The sequence below is a fragment of the Molothrus aeneus genome, chromosome 5 (assembly GCF_037042795.1).
Source record: "Molothrus aeneus isolate 106 chromosome 5, BPBGC_Maene_1.0, whole genome shotgun sequence".
Classification (NCBI taxonomy): domain Eukaryota; kingdom Metazoa; phylum Chordata; class Aves; order Passeriformes; family Icteridae; genus Molothrus; species Molothrus aeneus.
In genome coordinates, this window is record NC_089650.1 from 56,595,767 (window position 1) to 56,611,738 (window position 15,972).

Consider the following 15,972-nt stretch of genomic DNA (forward strand, 5'->3'; position numbering starts at 1 on the left):
TGAAGATCTTTGGGGACTCATGTTTTGTGGTTTTGGTTATTCACACGGGCATTGTGGAGAGCAAAGCACAGGAAAGCAGCACGTTATTTGAAAGCAGACTGCATACTGAGGCAAGGTAACTTTCTCCACCCCCAAGAGGTTTTATATATCAAAATCTAAAGAACTTTGCTCTGTCTTTCAAAAATGCAGGGAATTCCTACAAATTTCTTCCTTTCTGTCCCAACTGGACAGTAAAGAGCCTTCCTCTAAAATCTGGATATGGCCTTTGAGAATATTATTGTTGCTATTATTAACCAAAAACCTCTTTCAAATTAAAAAAAAAAAAAAAAACAAAAAACAACACACCAAACAACAAACAAAAACTGATTAATATTTAGTAAGTATAATACAAGTGATTTGCTGCACCAATGCTAGATATGTTTAATAATTTTAAGAAGCAGTACGAGACATGCAGTGACAATGTTTTTAAAACAATTTGTCTGTGATCTTCCCTGAGTGCCTGTCAATACAAGCAAACTGAATTTTAGCCTGCCAAGTACTCTTTGACCTGTCATTCATGTCTTTCAATTTCCAAAACATTTGCATTAGTCGTCACTCTTCTTCAGTGAATGCACTCCTCTGACCTCGTCTAACCTTGTTTCTTGCCACAAGAGCAGCTGATGAAGTGTTAGACCAGGGACTCTGGGTAGTGTGTTTTAAGGAGGGAGTTTGAGAACCATGTCTCATACAGATTATACTACAGCACTGAGAGAGGATGTTCAGGTGTTTGGTGGTGATCAGGACATGGGGAATATTTTGGAGGGAGAGAAAATAGTGGCCACTGACATGGGTCAGAAATGAATTCTCAGAGGCTCCTGGCTGAAACCTGAAACAGTTGCAGAAAAAAAAGAAACTGTTTTACTTCTCTGAAGCAATTGGTAAATGCTAGTGTTCAGTGAGGATACATGCCTGCACTGCACAAAGGGTAGCATTGCCAGCTTTGGTATCAGAAACACTCCAGCAACACTAATAAAGTAGAGAAGAAAACTTATCCTCTGGAAAAAGACAGTATAGTAGTAGGTTAATGCTTTTAGATGACAACCAACACATGAGAAAAATTGCTTAGGCACTGGAGCAAAAGGAAGTGCAATTTTTTTCACAGTGCTTGCGTAACTCTCATGGGTTTGAAATGTGCAGTAACTGTTGATTTCCATTGCTAGTTCATAGCCTTATTTTTGTATAATTTCTTCTTTAAACTTTCTAGAGTTCAATGTAGAAAGTTACCTAATTGTGCATTGTCTGTTCATAAACCTGTGTGGTGCACCTCTCTTTAGATTTCCCATTTCATCTGATTAGAGCTGCTGTAGTGTTTCAAGCATTGCTTTGTTTTGTGTGAAGCAATTTGCAACCCTTTTTTGAGAAACATGTTTTTGTTGGGATACAAGAGTATCTCACTTTGAATTTCTTTTTCAGTTCTCCATTTTTTCTGTTTCTTTTTTGAGTGCTAGTTTCTTTGGCTAAGAGGGAACCGAAAGCATAATTCAGGGGGTTTTTTCTTGTGTTATTTCAGAGGACATTAAAAATAGATTTTTCTGCTATAAATGTCTATTTAATACAGTTTTCCAGCTGAAGTCTGCTATGATGGTACTCACATAGTGTTTGAGACACCTTCTGAAATTACAAAGAGATCAGAAATATTACAGGGACCACATTTTTGGCCAGAGTGGCTCTAGGAAGACTGGCTCATAGTGGCTTCTACACTTGTCATGCTAACTCCTGAGTTGTTTTAATGGTCATCCTGTACACATCTTTTTGCAGAAACCTAGATATAGGACTTTTTTTAAAGTATCCAATTTATTTAATGAATTCGGCAACTCTAATTATCACATAGCATACTAGAATGTTACATTGTATTAAAAAAAAAAGTTTCAGAATCCATTTTAATGGAGAAGTGCAGGACTATCCATTTGGTGGACTTTGTACCTTCTCAATACAAACTTCTCTGCTAACTTGAGGTGTTGCTGTAGAATTAAAAAGAAATTTCATTTATCCACTGTGGAAAGAGAGACTGCAAATAGATGACTGCAAATAGATAATCTAAAGGTTTAAAATTAGCATGAGTGTAAAAGTCCACCATAGAAATAGCTTGCACTAGTTTTGCACTCCTCAAAATGCTGAAGGATTAAAATTTCTACACCCCTGTGACTGACAGCCAGCTACTTTGCTCGTGCTTTTCTTATGCAAACTCCATCACTACCTGTAAGAAAAACTTGTGATTCATTTACTGCTCCATTTCCACCAAAGTAGATACCTGGGTTCATAAAACTGTCTGCTATGGAATAATTTCTGCAATATAAGACAAAACCACCATTATGGTAAATCCATTGCACAACGGGATCCTGGGAAGTATTTATGAATCTCCTGCCAAACTGCTTAAATCATGACTTTGTTATAAGCATCAGATGTTTACAATCTTGTAATGATATTGAGGCCTTATACAGCTGGTTTTTTTACAATACTTTTGTAGCCAGTTTAAAGCCATCTGGTGCAGGTATTGCCAGGTATATGTGATTTTGTTGTTGTTGTGACTACACATGCACCCTCAGCACCCTCATGGTATTTTCTCAATGTGTGACAGTAGAATTGAAGTTAAATTGTGTCATTGTTTATTTGTACATGGAGACTACATATGATGTTCCTGAGAGCCACATGTGAGAATTGCTGTTTTAGTTTGTCATGTCTTCACATTCAGATCCTGAAAATTATATAAAAATGTTGTCTCCAAATAAGACAAATATTGATATGCAGCTTTGGATCTCTTCTAATGTCATAAGTTTTACTGTGCTTTTATAAAGCCCAAGTCTTTAAACATAATTAAAATAAGTAGGTATAGGAACATATAATTTTTTTCTTTTGGTTACTTGGCAAAAAGCTTTCATTTGGAGATCATCCTATTAAAAGACCAATGATATATGGATTAAAAAGATTAGAGTTGAGGTTTTATCTGTATATTGTCATTTATTAAATAAAGGCAATAATTTGCTTATAGTTTACTTTTTTAATACCATGTTATGATTGGATCACTCTAGTATTTAGAAGCTGCAACCAAAATCAAAGCTGCATTACCTTGAATTCTGAAAAAATCACATAAAAAAGGGAGCTTCTGCTTGGCAATTGAAATTAAAGAATCCTCAGGGACCAGGGAGGGAAAGAAAGACCTTTCCTGACTGACTTAATTATTTTTCTGTGGCAGAATGACTTGTTCAAGGTCATAGAAGAATTAAATTTCTGTATTGGTGAGCAGGTGGAAAAAAAAAAAACAGAGGCTGTTTAATCTGCACTTTCACGTGCAAGTCTTTTACTAATTTCTTAAGGAACAAAGTCTTCTGTGACCATGTTTGTGACTTTCCCTCACTTCTTTCCCTCTCCATCCATAAATTTTGGCCCAACTGATTAATAAAAACAAATCTGAAAGAGGAATGAAAGTCTTAAATAGGTTTGTCTTTCTATGAATTTTGTGGAAGCAGATGCCAGGAGAAGGGAAGAAGAAACCATCTGCATGGTCTGTCTACAGTAAAGCTGCAGCTCGAGCTCACGTTCACAAGACAGCACTGCATGTATTCCTAACAATGGGAAAACTCATAGGATGTCAGATCAACTCTCTTCCTATTTTGCTACAAGGCTCTGGAGCACAGTCACAGCTGTCCATGCAACATACACTGGTTTATTTGACACCAATGTGGAGTGAAACAGGAGGTGTTCTTGGGGAGAACTCCTGGTGCAGAAGTGAGGAAACTTTTCTGCAGCTTCAGCACTTGCACCCTACAAGACAAGGGAGACAAACTGAAGGCTGGTTTGCCCAGGGCTGGTGTCATTTCTTGGTGCAGATCATGGAGGCAGCATAGATATAATCAAAGCAGAACTCACACTCTTTAAACAAAAGATGCTGATCACAGGAAAGCTGGGCATATGTGTAGATGTGTCATTTAGGGACATGTTTCAGTGATGGAATAAGGGTTAATGGTTGGACTCAACCCTAAAGGTCCTTTCCAACCTAAATGATCCTATGATTCTGATTGTGGAACCATTTGTTTAATGATAATGTTGTTCTGGAATACAGGAGGGAGGAAAAATTCCTTGGAGAGGGCTTTGGAAACCTTTCTCTTAAACTGTAAGTCGCTGGATTGTTTCTCTTTAGGAAGGAATTGGTACATCTTGAATCTTTGATTTTATGCTAATTTTCCTTCATATGGTCTGTTTCTGTTAAGAACCTAGACTGCCTGTAGTGTGTCATGGTAAGCAGCATGTAGATCAGTGCCATGTGTTAAAGCTGGAAAGTTTCTACTTTTTTTTTTTTGCTTGGTTTGAGGCAGCTTGTATTAAATACTTTATCCCTCCCCTTTTTTCCCAGTTGTATGATTAGGAATTGCTTTACTACTTGTGCATCCCATGGTAGTGTTTAATATTAGTTGGACACTTGGCCATCCATACTTCCCTGAAATCTAACATTGGTTTTCATCGATGGGGATTTCCTGGGTGCTCACATGCCTTTCTTTTGCATCTTCTCTCCAGATCCACATCTAGGGTAATCACACCACTGTTATGGTATAAACTATGCAGTCTAACTTCTGTATTATGAGACTATTTGGCCACTGGCAAGACGTTTGATCAATTATCTTGCAGTGAATTTGAACACAAGTGTCAAACATGGTTGACTATTAAGTTCATGTCACTTATCATTCCTTCTAAGGAATTCCATCTTGCTATTTCTGACCAAAGAGTTTTTCAGTATAGTGGGCAGAGTTTTCAACCTCAACATAAGCAATTTATGTCTCTTCTTTCTTTCTTCCTCATTGATGTGGAAGGAATTATGTGTCCTTATAATTAAAAACATCAAACATATTCACTACCAGCTGAATTTTGTTAGACTAAGTAAAACTGTCCTCAAATGATAGAATTTGAAGTCCTCTGATCTTTCTCATAACCATGTCCACACTTTTTTTTTGATAGGAAGATAAATTTAAATTGCACATAATATTCCTAAATATATCTTGCCAGGGCTTTGTATTACATCCCAACTACCCTCTTGCTTCTGGAAATTCCCCACGTAGTCTATGAAAGACCATGCATCCTATGTCTGTTTCATGATGGCTGCTAACAAGCCTGCTGTGATTGCCTGGTTTTATTTGAAGGTTATTTTGGTGAGCTTTCTGCTTCTTTGATAATGTTACTGAAGTTTCTTGTAGCTAATGTTTACTTGACTGGAGGCACCCTGGCTAGGCCATACAGAATGAAAGCTTTTAGACTCACCTCTGGGCATTAGGGATGGGACTTGTATATTCCAGCTGCCTTTTGAAAGAGGTGGAGTGTGTTGACAGTGCACATAAGGCAGAGTGTCTGTCCTTTGCCCCAAATGTTTATCCATTTTAGCACTATAAAGAGCTTAGTCTTAATGAAGTTGTGGGAAATTTATTTAAATCCATTCTAGACTGCAGCACCATATACCTTCAGCAACTGCCCCTCTGGCCACAGCTCCAACTTTTGAGCAGGCCTGAAATGTTTTGGTGGGTTTTTGGGTCTTTTGAGGTTTGTTTGTTTGTTGTTTTTGGGGTTTTTTTTGAGTCCACATTAATTCCATGTTCTGCTTCAGTATTGCCTCACAATGGTTTGAACCAGCAAAAAGTGAACGAGTGTCTGGGAAAAGATGTAGGACAAGGATGGGATCATGCAAATCTCACATCACCACTGAGAGAAGCGTCTGTTGAACCATTAACTTCAGTGAACACCACCCCTAATGGGGCTGCAGAGCTGTATGAAAGCCACTACGTGAGGAATATGTGAGGCTGCTTAAATGAAACTAAGCCCTTCACTGGGAGCGTTTATATTTGTCTTAAGAGGTATGAGCTGAAGCAACAGGCTTATGCTGAAACTCCTAATCCAGAACAGGTATACTGAGTATAAAAATGTTCACGGATATTTTCTATTCTTACCTCAATGGTGAAATAAGCAAAAATGACACTATCCTAAATTAAAAGCATTTACGTCCCATAGGTTATGTAGAGCGAGATGAAAGCCTCGGTATTGTTTGAGAGAAGCCGGACCTGCGAGTTCAGAGCTGCTGCACCGTAGCCTAGAACACCAAGACGAGAAAAATCCCATTTGCAAACAGACGAAGCCTACTACAGCCCAGGCAGTATTTGGATAACAAAATGGCTGTGGTTGTGGCTGTAGGTGATCCACAGGAGCGCAGCTGGAAGCAGGGGAGCGAGGGAGCCCCGGCCCCGCACTCCGGGTCCGGTCCGCGGCCGCGCTGGAGCGCGGAGAGGCCGTGCCGCAGCTACCGAGAGCCCGTCCCAGGGACTTACTGCGGGCGCTGCGAGCGAGACTCTGCGGGGCGCGCAGCCCCGAGGCGCACAGGGCCGGCGGCCGCGCCCTCCCGGCGGGGCTCCTGTGCCGCCGGTCCCGCTCCGCTCGGCCGGGCCGGGCCGGGCCGGGCCGGAGGGGCAGCGCGGGGGCTGCGCGGGTCCGGCGCCCCTCGGGGCGGGCGCGGGCCCGGTGCCGGCGGCGCGGAGCGCAGGCGCGGGGGACCGCGGGCATGCGCGCTGTGCGGCGGGGAGCCCGATCTGATAGGGAGCAGGGGCTGACACTACCCCCGTGTGGGCGGCGGAACGTCCCGAGGATGACGTGCGGCGTTCTCGAATCCCGTGTCTCGCTCGCTCGCTCGCCGCCGCCGCCGCCGAAGGAAACGGGAAAAGCAACAAGGAGGCAGGAGCAGGCGCGGCGCCATGGCGGCCCTGGAGCGGCCCGTGCCCAGTCCCGAGGCGTTCCTGGGCCAGCCCTGGGCCGCCTGGGTGCGGGAGGCCGCCCCCCCGCACGCGCACGGCGCCGCCCCCCCGCACAGTAAGGGCAGGGACCGGCCGCGGTCCGGCTCCGCACGCCGCTCCCCCCGGAGCGGGGCCGGGGTCCGGCCGGGCCGCCCCCCCCCTCCGCTCCCCTCCCTCCCTCCTCCCGCCGGGGCCGGGAGGTGCCGCCCCCCCGGGCGCTCAGCTGACGCTCGGCCGAGCCCCCGTGCCATGTGTGCGGGAGGCGCACGCCGCGCCGCGCCTGCCGTGCCGCTGCCCCGCGGCGCTGGGCCGGCGCCGCGGTGGGGGAAGGGGGCGAGGGGGAGGATGCGCGGAGGGGCCGGAGGATGCCGCGGGCGGGGAGGGGGGGCCCAGGGTGCTGCCGCGGGGGGCCCGGCGGTTCCGCTCCCTGGCAGATGCTCCGACCATTGTGCTTTTGCTGTTGCAAATAGAAACACTGCTCACCTCCTCACCTCTCCTCCTCCCCTCGCCAAACAATAAATGCACACCTCAGGGCCCTCGGCGCTTCCTGACTCTGCTTCTCTTCTGCAGGTGTAGATCTGGAAGAGACTGGAAAGGAGGGTGGAAAAAGCAGGGAGGTTATGAGGCTTAATAAAGAAGGTAAGTGGATAGTGCTGGCACACCTCTCTACCTGTCTGTCTCTTGGTGCTTGTGAATGACTGTAGTTTGGCCTTGACAGGGTGGTCTGATAGCATATGGATTTCTCTGCCGTGAAGAACATTTCAGGGTTGGATACATGCAGATGACTGTCACTGTGTCAACTTCTTTTGAAGTAAGGGTATAACAGGTGTATACACACAACTGACAGACGTGGTAAAAGATGAGAAAATTTTGAGGCAAAAGACAGCTACACATCAGTGGCCATATTGGATTTTTTTGTGGACCCTGTCCCTTGGTGCAACATTCCAGTTGCTCATGTGAAGATAAGCATATAAACTTTAAACATTATATTATTATTAGCAACTTAGTGGAGATGTTTTCCCTTGCAGCGAGAAAGGGTTTGTTACCATCTTTGAGTTCTTTCACTTTAACTCAAATCACATTTTATTCTTCATTTGCACTGCTGAGTGTGACCTACAGTCAACTGAGCAGCCAGCATCAAATATTATCTTAGGTTACACTACCCCATGCATAATATGCAAAACAAAATAAAATTAGTCATTTGGGCTATAACTTCCTCTGGTACCATCAGTGTGAACAGGCAAACTCCAGGTTAGAGGTATTTCCCAGTATGCCAGGCCTTTCACAGCTCTGTCAGCTGCGAGAGGAGAAACATTTTGTTTGTGATGTGTGCCATTTACATCATGTTGAGGTAACATCTAATGCAACTAGTGAAATAGTTCAGGATGCTTTTTCAAGTAGCTTTATTTTTGTTTCTGTTTCATTAAGAAAGCACTTTATGTACACAACCTCTCTGTCTTGGGAAATACTTCTTGGGAAGTCAGTTCATAATGAACGATCCCATCATAGTGAAACTTTGGTGTGACTTACGCTGAGAGAAATCCCACTATTACCTGTAATGTCATAAAAAATATTCTGAAATGATGTTAAGTTTCTCATTACATTACAGTTGTCATTATGTGTGCGTTCGATTTTGAGCATCTTGGCAGCTCAAAGGAATCTTATGTTTGCTAAACAAGCTCTTGAAAAAAGACTTAATTAATTAATTAATGAGTAATCTAGATTTGTGTGATAAACTATAAAATTGCATGGAGTATGCATTAAAGTTATTTAAAATACCATATAACTTCCTTTTTGAAAGACCTTTACAGAGATGCCAAGCTTGATTGTGTTCCTATTTTGATTCTTATGTTCCTGAACCTCTCTATTTTGTCAGCCCAAAGATAATTTAGCAGCAGAACTGGGATTTTCATGAAGTTATTTATAGGTAAAAGGTTCAAGGCTCTGTACATATATCAGTAATGTTGATTCAAAAATAATTGAACAAAAATTTTTCTACTTCAGCTATGCCTTCATAAGGAGCTTAATTTGTTGAGATAAAATGTTTTGTGCTCAGAAGTCCTTGAACACAAATTCCTGTTATAAGCATGGGATATAAAGATTGAAGTATCTCAACTCCTTAGTTATACATAGTATGCAAATTGTTTCCTAGAAAGATTCAGTGTAAATTATCAGTTCTAGTCTTGTTTGGTTTGGGGGGGGGGGGGGTGGGTCAGAGACTCCATCAGAGGAACTCTAAACTCACTAACCAGAAAAATTACTTCCAAACAAAGCATAATGTCATTGCTGACATTATGATCATGACAGGTGTGAAGCATTTACTGGCTTTTATAGTACTTATGTCATAATACCGTGTAAAAAAAACCAAAATTGACTGTTATATTTAGAAAATAAAAAGCCTTAGGGATGTTATTGCTTTCAAGTAGTAACTTGTGTTAGATCACTTAGAAAGAACTTCCATGAAGTTTGAATAAATGAGTATGTATTGAAATATTTCTACTGTATTCACTTCGGCAGTCTGTTAATACAGGTGTTTTCACCACACCCATCTGTGTGTCTGAACACCCACTGTAAATCTTCCTTGGGCCCCACAGTCCTTATTAGTATAGATGAGGGAAGATTTCAGGAGTTAGATTGGTCTGCAGGAAATTTTCTCATGTATTTGCAGAAATGCTTGTGCTTTTACTCTGACCTTGCTCGTGTGTTGTGTGACATGTTGAATTTTTTTTGTCTGCTTCGTTCATAGATGAGGGTTGTGGTTATGATAATTCTGAAAACAAAACCCAACTCCTTTTTTTACAATCTCATCAATTTGAGTAGACCTTTTTAATGGCATCTGTGGTGCCAGGAGATTGTAAGTGGTGTCTTAGAAAAATCAAATGTTACTTGTAACCTTCTTGTATCAAGTAACCAGGGGCAACAGATGGACAGGATTTTAAGTATCAAAAATTACTGTCCTGTTTGATAAAGATAGTGTAAAACCTGATCTCTCTGCACTTACTTATTATTTGTCTGCACTTCCTCATCTTTAGTTGATGTGACCAGGTTTATGCAGCCATCCCTTTGTAAGCAGTTTAGCAAGAAGGCTTTTCAGATGAGTGAAACTGTGTGCAGAGCATGGTGGAAGCTAAAGAGTGGGAATATATTGGTTTTCAGACCATGACAAGGTGTTTCACTTTGGTTTTGTAGAAAAACAATGGTGTTAGGTGGCTAAAAGTGCTTCCAGTTAGCGTGATGCTTGCTTTGCTGCCTCCTTTGTGGTTGTGTACCATGTGTGTTTAGAGTGGTGGGCTGCTCCTCTTCCTTGCTTTGGCCCAGGAGGGGATGTGGGAGGCAGTGTTTCCTGGAGGTGGGGGTAGGAGCACTGTCTGCCAAGTCTCTGCCTGCCCAAGGGGTTGCTGCTTGCCTCCCTGGGCAGAGGGCTCACAGTCTGACTGTGCTGTTCATTTCTGTAAAGCAAGAGATGCACCGGGGCCGTGTGCCCCCTGTGCCCCATCTTAGGGGTGAAAATAAAGACACAGAAGTATTGCCCACTGCTTCCCTTTATTCTGCAGTGTATATGTAGGCAGCATAGAGGGAGAGAAATTTCCTGAACGTTTGTTCAGTTTTCTAGACAGAATTGCTTTTTGCATGCTGACACTTACTCTGAGTTTTCCTGTAGCAAATGCATTCTGTCCATGGTTGACTTTTACTGGCATGTGGATTTGTAGAGAGGGGATTACAAAGTTCCAAGTGTGCACAGAAAATGAGAAGTTTTTAATATAAATGTTTGTGCCAGAAAAGAACCCCAAAACTTATCTGCTTATCTAATCAGGAAACAGAAACAGTATTGTGTAACTTATCTGACAAATCACTACCAAGCAACCAGCTTAGCTAAAAGAGGGGTTATCAGAATTAGAGCAGCATTTAGAATTTATGTTGAATTTTAAAAGGTTGAATGGCATATTTGAAGAATTGAAGATTTTCTTGCAGATAGCAGGCATAGTAAAAGAAGTCTGTATTTGAGAGTTTGTGTTCTGTAAAACATCACAGTTACTGTGTGCCTGAGGCAGGTACAGTGTTCTGTTATTATGAGCCATAACCTGTAGATGATTAGAGATTAATTTAGGAGGCTTGTGTTTTACTTTATACAATATCTGAGAAAATAATGGAAGAATGGGATATTTTGGTTTCGTGTACAGAACTTGTATTAATAATTGGTTTAGTAGTGTGCAAGCATTGATTGTTTGCTATGAGTGTTTGTAGATAGACACAGGCTGTAAAGGAGCAAAAGATATCCTTGAATCTTTGTGAATTACAGCAGAGTTAAATATGACCTATGGCATTTAGGTCTGTGTCTGGGTACTTGGTGTCATAGTCAAGTTCACTTTCCCAGTTCAGTGGGTTTGTATCATTGAAGTTTCAATCTGATGATGTGTGTGTTTTGTCTTGGATAATCTTTTCACTAATCGTAGTGATTCATTATTGTTTGACATTAAGAATGTTAAGTAAAAAATTCTAATTTTTCTGATTTTCTGTTATAAGATTTTTATTGTTCCACCCCAAACTTGACCATTTTACTTTGTGATTGCACATGGAAACTGGAGTTTTAAATCTATTGGATAATTGTTTACAGTATATTTTTCCTATTTTGACTTCCCCCACAAATACCTGACGGAAAGTTTTTTGTTAAACCCTTTAGCAACATAAGGACAAAGTTAAAGGGATACTGATTAGTCTTGCTTTCAGTATCTTTTTAATTCTTCAGAAAAATATCTTGATGATTTTATTGTTCTTCTTGGAAAAATAAGAAGTTGAGGAGATTAGGTGGTCATAAGGAACACTTCTATAGGGGGAAAAAGGATGTGACATACAACATTCTACTTTATGAAAAGCAAGAGGAAGAGAGCTAAAACTATTATGTTGAGATTGTGAAAGAAGAGAAGAAAAAACCAGCTGGCTAATGTAAGCAAAGAGGTTGGACTTAACTTTTATTTAATTATTATTTATTTTTTGTTTATTAGTGGTTTGCCTGTGCTGCTATTTGTCTCCTTTATAAAAATACTAAACAAAAGAGAATAAAAACATTCTCATTTTACTTACTGCCTTCATCTTCCACCTTTTTGTGGTACTAGGGAAGGTTAAAAAGGGCTGGGAGGGAAAGAAAATTATAACAAGGTTGTGAACACATACTCCAAAAGAAAGAAGTGAGGTTGTCCAATTTAGACCACCATAGTTGGTGATTTGGGGTTGGTTTTGGTTTTGGTGGTTTGGTGGTTTTGGTGATTTGGGGTTGGTTTTGGTTTTGCAGTGGGCAAAAGAGAGTTTGAAGGTTGTATAAATTTGTCTCTTCTCTGTAAACTAAAATAGTCTTCCGGAGATACTGATTCTTAAACAAATGTAATATTCCATGTTGCTTGATGAATGAAAGAACTGAGAATTGGCAGGGCACAAAACTGTGGCCTGCCAATGGTGAGAAACTTTTTCTTACCATTCTTTATACTGGGAATAAGAACAGTAAGCAGACATCCCCATGGGGTCTTTGTTTAGGATGAGACATGACAGTGGAATTGAATTCTGGTGTGCATTCTGGTGTATAAGTGACTGATCAGTTCTATATATGATATCTGGCTCCGATATTTTTATTTTTTCTTATATGGACAGCTTCTGCAAGGGGGTGGCATGTCTCCTGGTTATGGCTGTCACCTCATTTAATGTGTTTCAAGGAATGATGACAGAGGAAGAATGAAACATTATGTATGATAGCGCCCAGAAAATTTAGTCAGAATTGTAGTTTATCTTCATAGTTACATAGTTATTTTCTGAAACCTGTCCTTTAGTTCTTCAACCCACACACTGGATAAAAGGAGTGGAGTAATGGTAAAGCTCTCTGATCAGACATTCTGTGTTTTGAATCAAGATTTTGGTGGTTTTGAATATGTATCTATAACGGTCGTACTGTAAATGAATTCATTAAAAATTTTGATTTTGCTAGGTGCACATATCTTGATAAAATGCATTATTTGTGCAACAGTTGTTCTGAAGAGGTTAGATCTCCTGTTGTTTAAGGTACCTTTTTTTCATTATGTGTGGGGAAACCATGTGTGATTCCCTGTCAACTGACAGCACTGTCACTAAGGATCTGTCTCTGACATTCCTTCTACTAGTTGTAATTTATAACCAGACTTGAGAAAGAGGGAAATTTATGTGTTTACTAGAGGGTACCCCAAGCCCTGCTGTCACTAGAGAAAGTAAATGACTTTGTGTATCTAATTTTGATTTAGATATAAAAACACGTGTGTGTCTTCTTGTGGATCTGCCTCTGTATGTAGTTAATAGTTTGTAATAGATGAAATATAGATTTCTATGTGTTAAAAAGAGACTACACAAGAGCTGAATCATTTCCACTGTGAAAGGGAGTAATTTCTTTGAAATAGGCCTTTTTTTCTAGTTAATTAAAAATAGGGCCATTATCAGGTTCTGTTTTACCTTTGGGCAAAAAAAATACTAGCCATTATACCAAGGCTGAGGTGTATGAATGAGGTGAAAGCAGTGGCAAATCCTATGGAAAACATTTCAAATTACATTTGAAGTTGTGAATCACAGGAGTACTGTAGGCAGAAAGCATAAGTTTCTGATAGTCAAAGTGAAAGGTAGTCACTGCATGCATTACTAAGAAAGATCACCTTCAGTAAAAATAGTATTGTTGCTATGAGTATTTCTTGAAGAGTTAACTCCAGTATAAGTTTATCTGACTATGACTATAAATTTATCATGACTATTCATTATTAAGAGTGATTTTGGAATAACTAGCAAGAAAGCTTTTTGGTTTGTATGGGCATGGATTAAATTACTAGATCTTTCTGTCTTCCAAGTTCAGCTTGGTGCAGAATTCTTCAGCTTGTCTTTTGAAAAAGCTGATTGAGGAGTTAATGGTGCAGGATGCCAGGTGAAGCTAGTGTCTTTAAGTAATTAATATGCAAAGAAACCCCTTGGCAAATGCTGTCGTGACATAGTAAGGGTGTTTGACAGAGGTCTATTAGCAAGTCTATAGCAAGAAATCTTTGATGGTTCTCTTGCTGGATGGGAAGGGTAGAAGCCATGAGAGTAAAAATGGCCCAGTTTTTTATCGCAGTGCTATGCAGCTGACTAAGCTGACTCAAACTGAACCAAGAATCCAGCACAGCTACTTGAAGCTGATATGGAACAGAGGAAAAGCAACTATGGCATGAATAATTTTTCTCTTTTTCTCTTCTGTGCCCATTCTATGGTTGATTTTAAGGGACTGGTTTTGTCATAACTGTTTGTATGGCTTATTAAAAATCCTGCCCAAAAGCCACTGATGTTGGTGGGGAAGTGAGCTTTCTGATTGCTCTTGGTCTTGTACTTATAGAAATGTCTTCCTTACTTCTGAAATGTTTTGGTTATTATTCAGTAATTTCATTTTGTATTTTACTGAGTTGTATTAATAATACAGTACTTAAGCCCAACACTATTCCTGTCTCTCTGTTTTCGTGACAGTAATTAGAATTTACAGTTATTTGGTCTTCCAGCTTCTTGATTTCTGTCCTCGTGTGTTTACAAAGTGTGTGCTGTTTGGCAAAAAAAGAAGGGGAGTTTTCCCAGATTAGATGGAGCATCAACCAGAACTAGCAAAGAGCTTGCTGACAGAATTTCCAGGTTCTGCAGAACTGCTGGTTCCAGTATCTGTCTAGTGCAGTTTCACTTAGTCCACAGGCCCCTCCTGAATCATCTGTGAAACGGAAGCAGTTGTATTGTGACAGAGCTGTGCATGGTACACAGGGGTTAGGCTGGCTTCCCTTTCCGTTCCCTGGGAGCAGGTGTTCAGCAGAAGAGACAGAAGAGGGACTGGTGAAGTAGTAGCAAGACATAGGAATGACTGGAAAAGGGCAAGAGTTCGTGGGGTTTGATTGTGTGATCTTCTTTTTGTTCTTTATTTTGTTTATATTTGTTTCTATTATACAGTGTTTTATGTTTTCTGTCCAGTCATTCTTTCTCTTCCTTTTCCTACTACAGGGGACTAGACACAGGGGACAGGCACAGTCTGGGAATTTGCAGTTATATTTGGATTTAACACTGCTAATGTCATATCAGTAGTTGTTGAGAAGTTTGCTGGATTGAAATTCTCTTCTTTAGCAAGACAAAGATGGAACTGTATGTCTCCAGTAACAGAATAAGTGACTTGAGCTTGTCATCATTTTGAGCTGAAATAGTCAGAATGGAAGCTGAGATTTAAAGAAATGTAAATCATTATGTGTGTTCACTTTTTAATCTCTGATAAGTATCCTGTCCTCAGGTGGCTTTCAGGCTGGCCACTTGTGATTGTGCAGATTAGGTACATTATCATGTCATAGCACATTCAATTGTTTTTTAAACTGCTCTTAGTTATGTCATACTGAGACAGAATGATACAATGATTTACATCCGAAAAGTTTGTTGGACCCATGCCACCACAGCAGACACTGACAGAGCCAAAACCTTATTTGTTTGGGTCTGATAATGGAGATAGTCAGTGGACAATGATCTGGAAGAATATAAGTAATTGATCTGTTACTGCAATGACTAGGGAGGCAGTATTGTTATTTGCATGATCCTAATGCTTAGCAGCCCCATCAGGCACTAGATGCTGCTCTGCAGGGTACCAGCAAAGGGAGGAAGGGTGTGTGCTTGTGTTGTGCAATTGTGCTGCAGAGAACTAATTTTTGAATGTGTGACAAAGCAGGAGTTGTAATATTGACAAACAAAAGCACTTAGTTGCTCACTGTGATAGATGGTTGACTTTAGCCTAGACTAAAGTGACTTTCTTAGAACCATAGCAAGGAAAGCTTTAAGGTGGTATTTGGATGGCAGTGAAGTAATTTTGCAAGATCTTAGGAGGTATCCTTATTCAGGTGTGGAAATTGGCCTGAATGAAAATACAGGCTGGTTGTTGAAAGCTTTGTAAATGGATACTGACAATGTGAACCAACTAGAAATGTGAGCACATGGTGTGACAGCAAGTAGGATGTGGACAGTTTAGTGTACATAACAGAGGAGCCTGGAAAGCAAAGATGAGTTGTTCTCAGTATTCAAATTTGGAATGGAGGATTGTGCATAGAAGGATACAGAGAGTAAAACAGTATGACAATATAGAAGAAACTTTAGAAACAATGTAAACAAGCAGGATAAT

General features: G+C 40.7%; 1 protein-coding gene across 3 annotated transcripts in view; it reads left to right on the forward strand.

Moving 5' to 3' along the window:
* The first annotated feature begins 6,657 nt into the window (after positions 1-6,657).
* The window catches only part of ATXN7L1 (ataxin 7 like 1), a 110,893-nt gene continuing 101,578 nt past the window's right edge, over positions 6,658-15,972 (forward strand). For all 3 annotated transcript variants that reach the window (XM_066550830.1, XM_066550829.1, XM_066550831.1), the window contains exons 1-2: positions 6,658-6,879; positions 7,374-7,442. In XM_066550830.1, coding sequence (XP_066406927.1) covers positions 6,765-6,879; positions 7,374-7,442 — 184 coding nt within the window. In that variant the 5' untranslated portion in view covers positions 6,658-6,764. The remainder of the gene's footprint in view (positions 6,880-7,373; positions 7,443-15,972) is intronic.